General features: G+C 42.4%; 1 protein-coding gene across 2 annotated transcripts in view; it reads left to right on the top strand.

Moving 5' to 3' along the window:
- The first annotated feature begins 5,676 nt into the window (after positions 1 to 5,676).
- The window catches only part of TBCA (tubulin folding cofactor A), a 31,587-nt gene continuing 21,348 nt past the window's right edge, over positions 5,677 to 15,915 (top strand). Inside the window, exons 1-2 of one of the 2 annotated variants that reach the window (XM_056325186.1) lie at positions 5,767 to 5,850; positions 15,710 to 15,785. In XM_056325186.1, coding sequence (XP_056181161.1) covers positions 15,772 to 15,785 — 14 coding nt within the window. In that variant the 5' untranslated portion in view covers positions 5,767 to 5,850; positions 15,710 to 15,771. Of the gene's footprint in view, positions 5,851 to 15,709; positions 15,786 to 15,915 lie in introns of both variants that reach the window. The other variant, XM_056325187.1, reaches the window with a different exon arrangement.

Raw genomic sequence — 15,915 nt, 5'->3', positions numbered from 1 at the left:
TATCCAGTTATTGTCAAATCAATAATTCATTTTATTTCATTTCAATGAGAATCACTTACATTGTTACTTTTATTTTAAAATAAACTATCAATTAAAACAGAAAATCTGCCTCCAAGGTAGGATAAAAGAGAGCAGCCAATATAAGGTTAGTGACAGGTTCATAATCAAAGCCCCTCTCTCTATTGAGAAATAAACACTTGTAAGGATTCTCAGTGTGTTTTACAGTCTTAATGGCTGTCAGGTCTCCCTTGATTGACCCTGAATAAAATCTAACTGGGGGTGACAAAAAAATATGTCCATCAACTTTGCTCATGCATTACAACATAAAAATTGACTGGAGTCATTGACTACAGGTAGCAATGAGCAAAACTACACAAGATAAATACTCTGGTTTGTGGATACTCATTCACTCCACTTTCGTCTGCCACCTTGATTTTTGGATTGGGCATTCATGGATAAAAAGTAGGTGATCTGAAAAAATCGTGTGTGTCTTTTAAAAGACAGTATCATGTTATGTTACTCCCTTCACAGAAATTTATGTTACATGGTGTTAGACCATGGGCTAAGCTTAATGTAACATGATGCATTAAAAACTGCACATCATGATTGTAATGTGTGTCAGAACAATGAATTGTTATATCACATATCTCTTCATTTGTAGGTAGGGGACCCATGGAAATCATTCGCAAAGGGATATATTCTCCTTTTGATGCATGCACATAAATCCCTTTTTCTCTCACTGCTTCTAGCTCTTCACCTAATGGTTGATCTAAGCTAGGAAAAACTGCTTTTAAAAAGCCTTGAGTTAGCTAAAAAGGTTTGAATTGTAGCTTAGCATTTATTATAGGCACAGTTTAACCCTGAAAACTGTATGAGAGGGCTGTTTTGTAACCTGTGCTCCCCAGTAGTGTCATATTTGAGGAATCACCATTGCTGCCTTCTCTACGCAGGGTAAATTGTACTGTCACTATAACTTTACTGAAGATGAGTAGGTTTCCTTCTGATTTTACACCACCACATCCCAGTGGGCTACTTCCCTTTCACAAAAGCATAGTTGAAATCAGAATCTGTCCCGGTGGTGTTTGGAGAAGGTACAAAGGCAGAAATGGGAGCAGTCTTTGCCCACAACTCTTTTCAGCTTCTGCCTGGTGTCTCCTTCTTCCTTTTCCTAACATCCCAAAGTAATCAAGCCTCTCCTGTAAGAAAACACAGCCCCCACTTGATTCACCATGTTCCATAGGTATCTCACAAACTCTGCAGCAACAACCCTTTTTATCCTTTTCCCAGCCCATGGCCTGTGCTACTTGCCTCTATTTGTGGCATTGCATTTTGGGGGGGATATTTGTGGAAGATCATTTTGACTGGTGATGATCACTTCATAAGAAAGTGGGTCAAGAGGTCTATGCTATAAGGAATACTGATACTATGTTGTATGCTCAGAACCAGGGAAATTCATTCTTGTGCGCGTAAAAGGTGCCTAACTTTGTGCTGGCCAGCTGTACATAGGTTAATTTTATCTACTGAATATATAAGAAAAATTAAGGAGACACTACTAACTTCTATTCAAAATCTAATCTTATTTATGTAGTACCCTTTAGAGAGGCTGAATAAAATTTGCTTTTCCTACAAAAAAGATAAAATTTGAAGACTAAATGATTTCCACATTTTGTTTTATCATAAATGAAAATGAAATTATATTCAAACTGCACAGATGGTTTTAATGGGTAAACAAAATAGTATAAAAGCTCATTGAGCATTTACTTATTAAAGTAATGCTCTTAGTCCTCAGCTGAAGCAAATGTATATTGGGCACGGCTGTGGCCATGGGTTTTCCAAGTTGTCTAAAAAACTGGTAGTGGACAAGACGATCGAAATGGAAGCTGGGGGTTAGTGGACTTTAGAGGTGACTGCACCTTCTCCTGCAAGGTATGCTCTGACCTCAGCAGCATGGGTGGAAGTGGCATACCTCTGATTTGAACTGTATCGGCCAGCATGGGTGGAAGTGGCATACCTCTGATTTGAACTGTATCGGCTGACAAATATTTTGGCTTTATAGTCCAAACAAACCAGTGGTGTAGCACTAAACAGCTCCACAGCAACAGCCCTGTTATTTCAGATACTCCCTCACTAAAGCCAAGGAAATTAATTTAAAAGGGAGGAAGGGATATGATGAGAATACAGGAATACAGGACTCACAAGACTTACTATTTGCACAGCTTGCAAGTTGTGTGTTTCTTCAGAGTAGTCTTTAATGGAGAGACATTAACTGGGAATTGCTAATAACAGAGGCACTTGTGGCATACTGCAGTGCTTTTGAGTCTGATCTTTTCTTGTGACGAAGCATATGTGTGGCATTAACTTCTTAAGCTGGTCTTTCACAGAGAATATTATGAATTGTAGGAAGTGCTTTGCAGCCTGGGTGCTCCCTTGAATGCAAATTGGGTGCACTATGAACATTTCAGATTAAACGTCTATTACACAGTTGTTTATGCGTGCAGAGGGATCTGAGCTCATCAGGCTGATTAGCTGCTTCCAGTCCTTCGTTCTTCAGCGAAATGGGAATAAGCAGTAGTCACTATGTTGCTCTTATCCGGAAGAAATAAATAAGACTTAGCTGGATTCTTTAAACGGAAGGCATAGTACATTGGCAGTGGCAAATACACCCACTCAAGTAAATTTGTGCAAAACATGTAACAAACTGCCTTGGAAATATTCCTTATGTGGAGCCAAATGAAAGCTGAGATGACCTGATGACAGTGGTCAGAGGAGAGGAAGTCATATTCGCAGCAGCTGCAGCTTCGCACGTGAAATGCTGGGAAGGAGCAATACAGGAGAACACATAAAGATATGTGTGAGTGTTGCACATGCAGAATGACTTGCTCCGTATGTCTGAATAGCTAGAGCATCAGCAAATTACGTTTAGGTACCTGCCTCTATGCGACAGTGTGCACGTAATGACTTAGGGCTAATAGACCCTACGAAAAACCTTCAACTAGATGCAACACAAGCAGAATGCTGCCAGAATTCATTGAAGAATCAACAGTTTCTGTACCATCCAAAACGTACAGTAGGATTCACAATTTTCATAATGGAGTGTATCCGTATCTGGTGTAATGTCACAAATTCACATGGAAACACATCTACCACTGACCAGGCTAGAATTTGTTTCAAAGTTGTTCTGGCAAAAACAAAAAAAACCCCTTTCATTAAAAAAGGAATATCTGTCCTGGAAGGCATTAGACATACTTTCTTGGACATCCAGATATCCAGACCTTTAGAAATAAAATTATTATTTTTTAAAGTGTTAATTTGTAATTTTCAGGTACTAATATAAACTTGTATGAATAATGAAGCAGATCATGCTTTTAGACATATTTTACAATATAGTTCAGCATCCACCAGTAACACTCCTTTCAAGTTATCGTCATATGTGCTTAAATATGAACTCAGATTTGGTGTATTATCATCTGTTTAGTTATATGAATTAGCTGTAAGAAAACGATTGCATTCTATTCTAAAATTCAGTAGCTGAGCCTAAACACTGTCAGTGATATGAGTTAATGCTTCAGGGCCAGAAATAAAGCATTTGTAGCACTTGAAAACAAGAGTTACTTTTCTTAATACTGCTGCTTCTAGGCAATTTTTATTTTTGTACTGTTATTTGTTGTTGGCCTTCTCACTTATGGAACAACTATGTCAAATATAGAAATGACATTGAAGACTATTTTTTGAAAAAATAACTGATGTCTAGGTGCATGGCAGTAACGTAGCTTTCCTTGCAGTGGTCTGTATTTTCAAAGCCTATGTAGCATTATGGTGCTGCCTCAGAATTGTTTAGAGAACAGCTTCAGCCCCAGCATGACTTTATACAGCTTTCTGAAGCCAGGTTACTAAGATTTCAGTTTCTGTCAAAGTAAGGGGCTGCATTTTCCCTTGTGCCTGCCAGAATGATGCTCTCCCTCCTCCTCCAGCACTGGCGATGGCAGCTTTGCATATCAAAGATATAACACACCTGTGAACTCATCTCCAGGTCATAGTCATTCATGGGGTTATAGACGCTGGTGATTTTGAGACCTGCACCTCCCTGCAGAGAAAACCGGCTGAGCCAAGGTTGTGTTTGGGCTGGCCTGGCTCGCAGGTCCCCAGGGAGGCTCGCTGGGCTCTGTGACGGTCCTCCCGTGTAGGTAAGACACAGCTCTGCAGACCTGAGTGATCTTGGCCCTCCCTATGCCATGTCCAAATGGGGCCCAATGGTGCCAGCCGCATTCCCACAGCTGCTGGCTAATGACCTGTAGCTGGCATGTTGCCAGAAGTGACATGACATCCCCTGCAGCCAGTTTTTCTCAAGAGATGTTGGTCACTGGCAGTGTCCAGTCAGGGCAAGCAACTAACAGGAAAAAGGATGCAGAAGAGAAAAAGGGCTCTGCAGGCCTTTCTGAGCAGTACTCCCCTGAAACTATATCTATCTTTCTTATGTATTCATTAAAGCTATTTTTTCCTTACTTACTGATTTAAATACTCACTCAGGAGAAGTTCTTTCAAACACAGACCCAGAGGAATTTTTTTAAGAATCTGACCCCTTAAACGTTTAGCCTCAGCTAAATATAATCATGAAGGAAAACAGCCCCTGAACCAGTTGTAACCAGTTGAAGTCAGTTGTAACTTGAGGACCGAGCTGCCCATGCTAATATTGCCTCTTTATTTGTTTCTACCAGTTAGCTGACGCCAAGGGGACAGACAGGTTCTTCCAGAGGTCCTTGGCAGAATGATAACAGCACTAAGTCATAGTTACAATTAAAGCTTTATTTTCTTAACAGGATTTTACGATTAGTATAGCACAGAATTTATGATTGGAATGCCACAGGACTTCTACAAGCAGAATCGGTGTAGTATAATCTATAAGTAGCATAACACAGAATTTTGTAACACAACTTATGGTTCTTAACCACCCAGACCCACTGCAGATTGGGTTGGATGCTAGTACGTGGTTTGCCGTATCAGTATGACAATCATAATCAGGACTGAAGAATCATATGAAAGGAGTCACTGTCCGCAGTGGAAGCAGGTGACAGTGGAGGTGTCCCTGGCCACGAAGGGGTCCCGGGCCACACTGTCCAGCGGCAGTTCTGGGCCAGGTTCCTCCTTAGGACTTGCAATTGCTTGGTTTCACAGGCTGTGCCCTGGGTGCTCTTGCCTGTCCCTGTTCTGTGGTGGGACCAACACCACCAGGCGGGCCACGTGTCTAGGACCTTTGAAGGAAGACAGGAAAAGGAGTAACTGGCCTGGTGCCCAGGAGCCTTCGAGGTAGCTGAGGGGAAGATACACCTCTCTGGTTTGTCTGCTTGGCGCACAGCACCTCCCGCGCCTGGTAACGCGGGGAAAGGGAAGGCACGCTCAGCCCACCATGTCCCAGGGAATGGCTGCTTGCCGTGTAACATGGCGTGAGCCACGATAACCGCGTTACCAGGGGTCGGGATCCGGCGACGCTGGTCGCACCCCACCCCCTGCCACCGTCGCTGTGCCGGCCGTGCCACCTCAGAAGCATTCCTGTGCCGCACCCGAGGCGACCGGCACCGGTGACCTCGGGGGCGCCGCCACCCCCCCTCGCCCGCCCTGCGGGGACGGCGCCACGCCGCGGCCTGGCGGCAGGGGGGAGCGCGGGTCCCCGCCCCGCTGCCGGTGGTGCCGCACGGCGCATGCACGGCGCCGGGCTGCGGAGTCACGGTGCTGCGTTGCGGCGTCACGACGCCGCGCCGTCCCCTCCGAACCTGCGCCGCTGGTGTCCAGCTCCCCAGCCATGGCTGACCCGCGCCTGAGGAAAATCAAGATCAAAACCGGCGTCGTGAGACGGTGAGTGCGCGCCGGCGAGGGGAGGGCGCCGCGGCCTCCGCCTGGGCCGCTGGGGGCGGCCGCCCTGCTGCGAGCCCCGCGGGCAGCCCCGCCGCACTGGGCGCAGGGAGGGCCCTGCCGCCGCCGCCGCCGAGGGCTCCGCCGGGCCGGGTCGGGCCGGGCCGGGCCGGGCCGAGCGTCGCCGGTGGTCCGTGCTGCGGGCCGCCGGGGTGGCGGCGGTGTCGTTGCTCTGGGTGGGGCTGCTGGAGTTTGGGGGGGACGCGGCCCTGGCGCTGCCGGCTCCGCCCGCGCCGGGGGCAGGCCCGTCCTTCCCGGGGCCCTTAACGGCGTGTGTTCGGTGTCGTTGGGGTTGTTGGGGCGCCACGCTGGGACACCGTGCCGAGGCACCGAGTCTTTACCGAAACAACTGTTAAACGGGTTATTTCTGATTTGCATGTTCGAACTGCAAAACCGGTGGTAGATCCATCACCCGAGTCTCGATTTTGCCAAGTTCTAACACAAGCTTAATTTTCAAGAAAAATTGCAGTTTATCTGTCTGAATCTCTCTTCTTGTGACCAAACCCGCAAGGCTTTGGTGTAGAGTATTTGGTCACAGTGGGGTGTTGTGGTTTAACCATGCAGCTGCTCGCTTCCCCCCAGGTGGGACGGGGGAAGAGGATCGGAAGGGCAGAAGTGGGAGAGCCTCTGGGTTGAGGCAAAGGCAGTTTAATAGATAAAGCAAAAGCACCTGCGCACAATCAAAGCAAAACAGGGAATTCACTCACCACTTCCCATGGGCAGGCAGGTGTTCGGCCATCCCCAGGAAAGCCAGGCTTTATCACACGTAATGGTTACTCGGGAAGATAAACACCATCAGTCCAAATGTCCCCCCCCTTCCTCCTTTTCACTCAGCTTTACATACTCATCATGATGTCGTATAGTATGGAATATCCCTTTGATCAGTTGGGGTCAGCTGTCCTGCCTGTGCCCCCTCCCAATGTCTTGTGCCTCATCAGCCCCCTCACCAGCAGGGCCTGGGAAACGTGGGAAGCCCTTGACTTAACATAAACATTACTAACCAACAGCTTAAAAACATCAGTGTGCTGTCAGCATTGTTCTCACACCAAATCCAAAACACAGCACTGCACCAGCTACTAAGAAGAAAATTAACTCTATGCCAGTTGAAAGCAGGAGAGGGGATTATTAAAGCTGTACCCTACAAAAACTGCACGGGCTGAGGCAGAAACAGGAATTAGTATGTGTGCCAGATTGGGGTGTTAAATAATCCAGTTTCATAAAATCAAATTTGTGTTTTGACTTGCCCAGTTTCAGTTAGAAGACTGACAGTAAGATGGACACACTCTCTAGTACCTGATGAGCTTTGGAAGATTGGACTTGAAGATTAGAAAAGTGTAATGGATGCAGATTTATCACTCTGTTTATGCTAGATAGAGGCACTTTTGAATTCTAGGCTCCAAGTGGGAAGCAGTTCTGAAGTACTGCTTCAAGCAAGAATTTGGTTATATGATTGTAAGGATCTGTTTCCTGTCACTATATAGGGCATGCAAGTCATGAACTTGTGAGTTATTTTTAAGCTAGGTAGTGTCAGTGTGGTGGTGACTGCCTTTTACTTTAGGTCCCTTTCATGACTTGTGTTATGGTTGTTATGGTTACTGGCTTTGCTGGACAGGAGCATTCTAAATGTCCTCTGTTGTGTTTTGTGCTAGTTTTTATAGACAAAGTATTCTGAGGTCTGGGGAAAATAGGATTACTTAGATTAACTTTTTTTCAGTCTGTATTCTTTTTATTAGCTGAAAGTGTAACTTACTTGTCTAGAGACTTTTGAGACAGCTGTTGTATCTAATAAGAAATAATTTTACTCTGGAATTTGTAGAAGTTTCACTACTGGCCTGTTGCTGCTATTAGATAGCTTTACTGAGAGAACTGCATGGTAGTACTGACTAGCATTTCAGGTGACCATTGCTTAATGATAAATCATCACAGAAGTTACCTGAACAGGCTTTTTTTTTCATGTTCATAGGTTGGGGAAGACTGAGGGAAAAGCCTTTACTAGGCAATGAACAACTGGGTGGAGACCCCAGCAGAGCTGGTGAGGCCTGCATGTTCACGTGGTGAATGGTGTACCATGTGGCTGTGTCCCCTTGGACCTAATGATGGCCTGATGATGCCAGCATGGTTATGCAGATAACTGCATGTAGAGCTAGCTCAGTGTCTGTATGCTACTGTCCATAGTAGTACTTCTAGCTCTGAGATTAGCTTGCGTGTTCTTTTTCTCCATTGCTCTGCTTCTGCAGTCTAAGTGAGTCTGGGAAAGCTGCGGAGGAGATTAAAATTCAGTAGTGTTTGTTGTCCTGTATGTGGGTGATTTCTTTACTGCTTAGCGTGGCTCTTCTGTTTGTTCACTTGATTTATGGAAATCCATGCATGCCGGTTTTGATTTTGTTACAAGCTGGTTGCATCCAAGTTCCAGAGTAGGTTGCTTCAATTCTCACTGGATATTAGTGCATTTAGAGTGATACTAGCACTGTTCAAATTATATACAGTAAAATTAGTGTAGGCAAAGCTTATGATGTTTCTACTTTGTTTCTAATAGCACCCTTTCTCTAATGTTATACCCACCTTTTTGCCAGCTCCCTAGGTTCTAAGGCCACTGGCTCTATTTGGTAGTGGGGAGGGGACAAATTCAAGCAAGTCATCCGCATCGCAGATCGTTTGTTGAGAGGAGTATGATGTTGATTGTTTTGTACTTCTCAGAATCTGCATCTAGAAATTCATATAAAAAAATCAATGTCCTGGCTTTTGTTCGTTGTTTTGTGCTCCACATTTTATCTGAATTTACTGCATGTGGTGTGTTTTACATGTGTTGAATAGTTTTTTCTTTTGTTATCCTAAGACTGGCTTTAGCCATCTCTCAGGGTTTTATTCCTTTGACCAATATTTGAGCATTGGTGAGTTGTTTATAGCACCAGCACAGTTCTGCGCTTCCTTGTGCCTGCATTTTCAAGAGCTCTGCTATCATCCCATGCTCCTGCTGTCATCAGATTTGATCTCTTAGGCCGCTTTTTATATTCTAAGTCAGACATACCTCATTTTTGTTAGTAACAAAGTCAATACAATAGTGTTATACTGCACAATGGTGCAAAGCTGAGCAAAAATTAAAACAAAGCAGGTAATTGTCACCTAGTCATAATAGTGGTTACAGTTAAACAAGTAAACAAAGCTCTAGGCTGGCCAAGACAAGTCCAGGCAAAGTCTGACTACTCCTGAGAACTACTTTGTGAGCCTAATAGAAATCCTGTCACCTCTTAAAAGCAATGCTTAATAAGTTACGGTATGTTTTAGGGTTATTGTATAGGTGGGTATTCCTCTGAGCTGAAACAATTTCCACTTGTGACAAGAGACGTCTTGGTGTTGGTCCATGATGTCATAAGCTAATCCAGATCTAAGGGACTATGTGACAGCCCCCTCCTTTGTTCCCTGCACAAAAATAATGTTTAAATTATAAATATAATTTATTTATAAATAATTTATTATTTACAATATAAATAATAGTAAAAATAATTATCAATAAAAAGTAAAGTTATTTTGAAGGATGAGGCTTGCCTGGACTAGCTCACGACACACAACTCTATGTGTTTTAGGGCTAGTACAAAGAAAGGGATGAAAGCTTTTGGGGAAATGATACAAGTGCAGTCAACAGGATTCAGATATGCTTTTGAAGAACGGCTGTGTGAATAAGCAAGTAAACTTAGCTTGGTTTTGTGTGATAACAATATGCACATCTACAGTTACTCTGCAGCAGCTGGCATACTGTAAGCGAAAGTAACAGAAAAAAAAAAAGAGAAGGTGGCAGAGAAAAGGAGTTATCTTACACTCTCTGTGTGTGAGATAGTAGAGCAGCAGCTCCCACTTCAGTGACAGCTGCACGCGGATACAAGAAGAGGTATGGCTCTGTCCCATTCCACCCTTCCTTCTCCAGCTAGAAGCCTAGTTATGTACTCTCTACTACAGCGGGCATGCAAGTGACTTGAGTCAACTTAGGAACATTAACACTGCCCTCTTATTTTGGACTAGAACAGCTATATAGATGTTTATTTCTGGTGTGTGACACAACTCGTGTAGAAGCTTATTAAACATGCCATAAAGAGACTGACTTAACACTTCAATTACTTTTCCTTAGTTTTTCCTGTGTTTGCAGTCTAGAAAAGTACTTGAATTTAGCCTCTAACACTGATTTTCAAGCACACTCAATGCTCAGGCTATGAGACTGTATCAAAAAAGGTAAGGATCAAGAACCATTAGCTTGTATCAAACTTTTTTGACATTTCATTTGTCTTTCTTTTAATCATCTGCTGTAGCACATTCTTTTTTTCTCATTAGTTACCCAACTCATCACTTTTTTTCAGGCTAAGAACAAAGCAGCTGTTCTGCTTTGGGATTTTTTTAGCTGTACGTCATAAATTCTTTGTGTACCCCTCTCGAGACTGTATTGTAGGTCATGGGTACTTCACTTGCCTTCATGTTTCTTACATTGCTGTGTAGCAGTGAAAGAAATTTAAACTAGGAATGGGGAGAACCTCTTGCATTTTTTGACAGATCTGGTAGCCAGGCTCTTGGTTATTGCATACTTTCATTAGCTTGTCATTCAGGAAAAGTAGATTTGATGAGCATGAATAGTAACGTTTGCTGTATTTGTGGCCTAACAAGCAGTACTTCTGGTTTAATCACTTCAAAATAGTCTTACTCTCAGTAAATCCAAACTCAGACAAACTGCTGGATAGTGAGGAAATTGAGCAGAAAAAAACTTCAAGAAATATCCTACTCTCATTTCAGATTGGTGATGATTTTAAAAACTACTGCAAACAAAGTAAGTTGGGTCATGTGAAAATAGCACTGACATTTGCCCAGTTTCCGACTGATTAAGTGGAAGTGACACCAGGAGATTAGAATGAGACTAAGACAATTCACATTGCAATTGTGTTAGTTTAACTTTAACAATCTTTTAACACTCTTGTTTAAATGTGGCTGACATACCATAATTACAAATCTACAAGCCTTGATTATAGAATTTTACATCATGAACCTATGGGGAAAGTGTATTGATTTTTGTGAAGCAGCTCTTTTTTAAAACCACCTTTCTAAAACCATGGAATCTTCCCAGGATCATTCTTTTGCCTGCTCCACTGGTGTTGATACTGTTTTTCTCTTTGTAAAATATCATACATTGTCAAGGAATTTACACTATGGTATTTATTTTTTCCCCAAGCACAGAAAGTTTTGCAAGTTACACAGAACTGTTGGTCTATTTTGAAATACAGATTTAAACAGTTCTTTTAAATGGAATTGTTTTACTGGTGAGTTCAGGATACACTGTGCAAGTGAAGCATGAAGAGCTGCAGAGAATGCAGATGTTCTTTTTGCTGTATGTTGATTCTACTGCTAATTCAAGCACAAAAATACTTCGCTTTCTTGGTTGCTCAAGAAATTTGCCATTTCTGGTGTAAGTCACAAATTTTCTTAATCTTCTGACCACCATATGAGTTATAGGTACTTTCTTGCTTGTTTCCCATTAGCCATAGGCACTAGCTCCAATTCATAGCATCAGTATATTGATAAGAAACTCCTATCTCCTTTCTTCATTCTCATTATAATTAGAAGATTGCATGTAACAACTGCTTCTTAGCTCAGTTAATAGGAAAGGCTGGGATATCTTGCATGGGTATTGTGGAATGATCTGCAGAGCTGCTCAGCTATACTGAGTCAGCATGATAAAGCGATTTAGTGTGTGTTCACTGCACATCCAAGAGCTCAGGGATTCAGGACAGTGAATATATTGCAGGCACTGTTGGATACAAGCTGACTCTATCCAAATTACATAACCCTTCTTAGAGTGCTGGAGCATTGTGCATCTGTTGTCTAGGGTTGTCACCAGCTCAGTCCTGGAGTCTTAACCTTGGCTTCAGTACTAGCCAGATGTGGTGGTTGTGGTCCAGAGCTGCTTAGATATGTCTTAAGTACCTTCTGCAGTGCTCCTGGCATCAGGGTCAGGTACCAAAAATCCTGAATTGGCCCTCCATATGAAGGCCCCTTCAGTCTTTTAGCCTTATTAACTTAGTCTCTGTCCCACATAAAAAACTGCTTTATGTCAACTGGCCGAGAAAGAGTGCACCTGCGTTTACGTAGTGCTGTCTGAGTTAACATCTGTGGCATACGTAGTCACCAACCCAGATAATTAGTTGAAGGGTAATTGCAAATTGAGTGTAGTAAGAGACAAACTACTTGTTTGAAGGAGTTCCTATTTCCCTGTGTTTTTTGAAGCATGTTTTCTTTGAAACTCCAGGAATACCAAAGAGTACCCACACATCTTAAAAAGCTGTGAGAAGAAGACGGTGGTTGCTCTGGAAATTGTATAGTGTGGTGGTGTTTGGGGTTTCTTTAAATGTTTTTGATTTCATTTGTTTTACCTTTTTAAGCAGACCTAAACACTTACTCCTTTTCAGAAGAATTTCACAAACTTAAATGAGTAATAGTCAGATCCTTAAAAAGTTGCCTCCTTTGCATTCCTTCCTCCATCCCATTTACCTCTTCTAAAAGAAAAAAATCAAAGCCTTTAGTGAAATGCATCGTTCTGGCATCTCAGGTTTTTTTGTGTTTACAATTATCTTCTGCCCCCTGAGGCAAAACTCTCTTGTTTATGTCCATGATGATCATAGTAATCTACTGATGTCATCATCTTAATTGGCAAAACTATGTTGCACACCAGGTTTTATCACTGTAGGTGTCGGTAGTGATGCAATATTAAGGAAGAAGGATTTTTTTTTTTTATTTGGGCAAGAACATGTGGCTTTGTAACCTTAAATTCTTTAAGCAGTCTTTCAAAAGTTTGGAAATGCAGTAGTCACAGTTGTTTGGCAACTCCAGTTTGGTGACATTATGTATATTGTAGTACTGTTGTCTTGGGTTTGATCATACAATGCTATCTTCATGGCATTCTTACTCATGGCATGGAGCCATATAATCACTTACGTGGGTAAAGCAATCATTTTGTGCTGAATTAGACTGTGGATCTATGGGAAAACAAACGAAAAAGAGTGTTAAAGTTATGGTAGTGCTTTCTGTGTGAAAGATGAGTTACAACTGCACTAACAATCATAATCCATCCTGGCTTGACTTTCAAGTATCACTAAATTATATGTATCACATAGGTGGAAATCTCATTCAGGATCAGGAGGTCCATCGTATTTTCTTTAAACTATATTTATTCTCTTTCCTGATGCATTGTGAATTGTCTACACGCGACTTGTTCTATGTAATTTTGCTCATTGCTGTAATGCTTCCAGTTGGTTATCGCCAGTTGTGGGGGAGGGGCAGGCAGGGGAGGAAGTGTTTTCTATGCTTTTTCTACAAAACGGAGGTCTTGACTGAAGATGATGGCTAGGTCCTGGAAGGGAAAATGAAGTGGAGTTCTGTGGTAACCAGAATTGTTGCCACAACAGAAGCCCCATTTCTTATTCCTGCTTCTTTAGAGGTGAAGTTCTCAGGCTCCTTAGCATTTACAACTTTTAACTTCTGTCCCATTCTATTCCATGTCATTCTCTTCCCAAATTTTTGCCAGAGCCTCTTCAGGATGGGCTGATAAACCTTTCACCTCTCTCCAACTCTTGCCTTCAGCCCATCATAAATGCTCTTTCAGTTCTCATGATGGAGCAGCCTTTCACTTCTTTGCCCCTGACCATCCCAGGTGCTTTTTGCAGTACCTTGGCAAAATCTTGATCCCCAGCCAGCATCTTCTGCTTTCTGAGTAGTCCATAACTTAAAAGCTTTCATCCTGGTTGCATCTACTGGATTCTTTCATTCCTCTATCCCCCTCCATGCTCCCACTGTCTGCTGGCATTCAGGGGTGCCCTAGTCATGCAGACTTTCTCAGCAGGGCAAAAAAGAGAACTTCAGTTGTTGCTATGGCAAGGTTTTAAAAAAATCTGTATGAATGTGTTGCAAGAACAGGGAAATAACTGTTGAGAGGCAAGGAGAGAATGTAAAAGCCTTGGAGATTGAGACATCTCTAGTAACAGATGCTATAAAAAACGTAAAAGTAATTTTTATTTTTGAAAATTTTTTTAATTGAAAAAATAATTTTCTGACATAAGAAAATCCTGTAACTGATTTTCACAGTAGTAATCCCTGACAAAAGCCAGGCTTGCAAAGTTAACCTGAAACGTCATGGTAACTCAGTTCTGTAAGGTGTGGATGTGGGAGGGGCTAAAAATTATGCATATACTTCTGTAGGTTTACATCTTGACTCTTGAAAGAGAAAGTTTATCTTTCGTGATGTTACTGTCGCTATCAAGAAAATAAATGCATCAACTTGAGATCCTGTCCAAATCCAAAAGTAGTCACTCATGACTAAGGAAATGTGGCAGCTCATGATAACTGTGTCAAGTATTGTATTTCTTTCTTCCTTCCTTCATCTTCGTTCCTTGACTTTTCCTCTTTGGCCCCGGTCTGTAATGTGTGTGCTTATGTAGCCTTAGTGAACCCAAGAATACATGTAAGTAATTTGCAGACTTGGGACCTAGTCTTTTAAGCTCTGCAGGTAGTGATTAGTGTATGCCAGTGTTACTGCAGTTGTTGAATTACTTGTGCTATAATTGTGCATAGTGTTAATACATGGAATTTATTATACTACAGCCAAAAAAAAAAAAAAAGCTGTACCCTGTACAGTTACACTATTATGAATTTTTAGGTTTCAACTAAGTCAGCATAGATACTTCATTATCTAGTCAATACATGCTGTCTGCTTTGGGGTTTCTGTGTGCTTAGGCTGAATCCATGGCATATTAGCATATACCGTGGTTAATAGTAACAATAGTTTTGAAAAGATGCATGTCCTTTCAATAGTGAAGCTAAACAGTAGGAAAATTGAGAAATTCCCTCTCATCATCTTCAGAGCTCCACTGAGCTTGCTCAGTCCAGCCAGGGAAGTGTTACTTGTGTTGATTTTTCTAATGCTAGAGAACAGTCTTTATTGGGTGGCTTAAGCACATAGGTGTCACTGTAGCTCAGGTAGAACCTGGTTTGTTGACAATTGCTGTAGGTTGGGGGAGACATACAAAGAGTAGTAGTGTGTGCTTGCGCTGTCCTTGTGCCATTTTTACCATTTTTATTCTACGCATCCACTGGTAGTTCCTGCCTGTGACTGTGGCTCAGGAAGGTGTTAAGAGGAAGACAGAAACTGCAGAGGATCTGAACTTCATTATGCGTTTGGAAAACTGATGTTGTGCATACTTTTTTCATCTGTCAACCTTCAGATAAACTGTGTGCCCTTCCTGTGATCAGAGAGGTAGATCTACTTGCTGCTGCTAATGGTGCAGCTGCAGATGACGACACTAGCATTGATGTATAAGAACCAGGGTAGGAACATAGGTGTCTTTGAGGAGCGAGAAAGGAAGGGGGATTTGGAGCTTTTTCAGCAGCAGCCAGTAGTTAGAACAGTAGAAACCACTCACAGCTCTGTGCCTAAATAAACTAGGAGTGAAGTCCCTTGAGAAATCAGTATCATCCTAAATACAGGGGTCCTGTTTCCCTCTCTCTCTGTCCAGTTCTGTGGTCTCTGGTACTAGTCAAACTTCTTACTGAGCTCACTCAATTTGCTTAACCCACGACAAAAACTAACAGCTTCTTTTTTTTCTTACTGTGCTAATTTGTTGCTGTTTGGTGAACTGAGTTGGCCCATAGAGGGATTGTTTCAGTATTAGTGCTGGCAAAGATGTATGCTTGGGGTGTCGGGGGAGAAGACCTCTGTTCAGCAGTGGTCGCTTTTTGTCTGTCTGGAACCATCTTGTGTTACTTTGCTCTTCAGCTTGGGAAGCTGAAGTCAGGAAGAGGAAGTGAGTGGAAGACAAATGAGGAAGTAAATCCATAATGGTATGGAAAAGGTACCCAAGGAACTACTTTTTTGTTTGTTTGTTTTTGTTTTCACTTCTACCTTAGGGTTCTCTGAAGCCCTTTGAGCTTATCTGAGTTTGGTCTGCATCTTTAGATAATAAAACTGTGCTTTTTACACAG

The sequence above is a fragment of the Falco biarmicus genome, chromosome Z (genome assembly GCF_023638135.1).
Source record: "Falco biarmicus isolate bFalBia1 chromosome Z, bFalBia1.pri, whole genome shotgun sequence".
Classification (NCBI taxonomy): Eukaryota; Metazoa; Chordata; class Aves; order Falconiformes; family Falconidae; genus Falco; species Falco biarmicus.
Note: the sequence above shows the minus strand (reverse complement) of the source record. Positions and strands in the feature narration are given on the sequence as shown.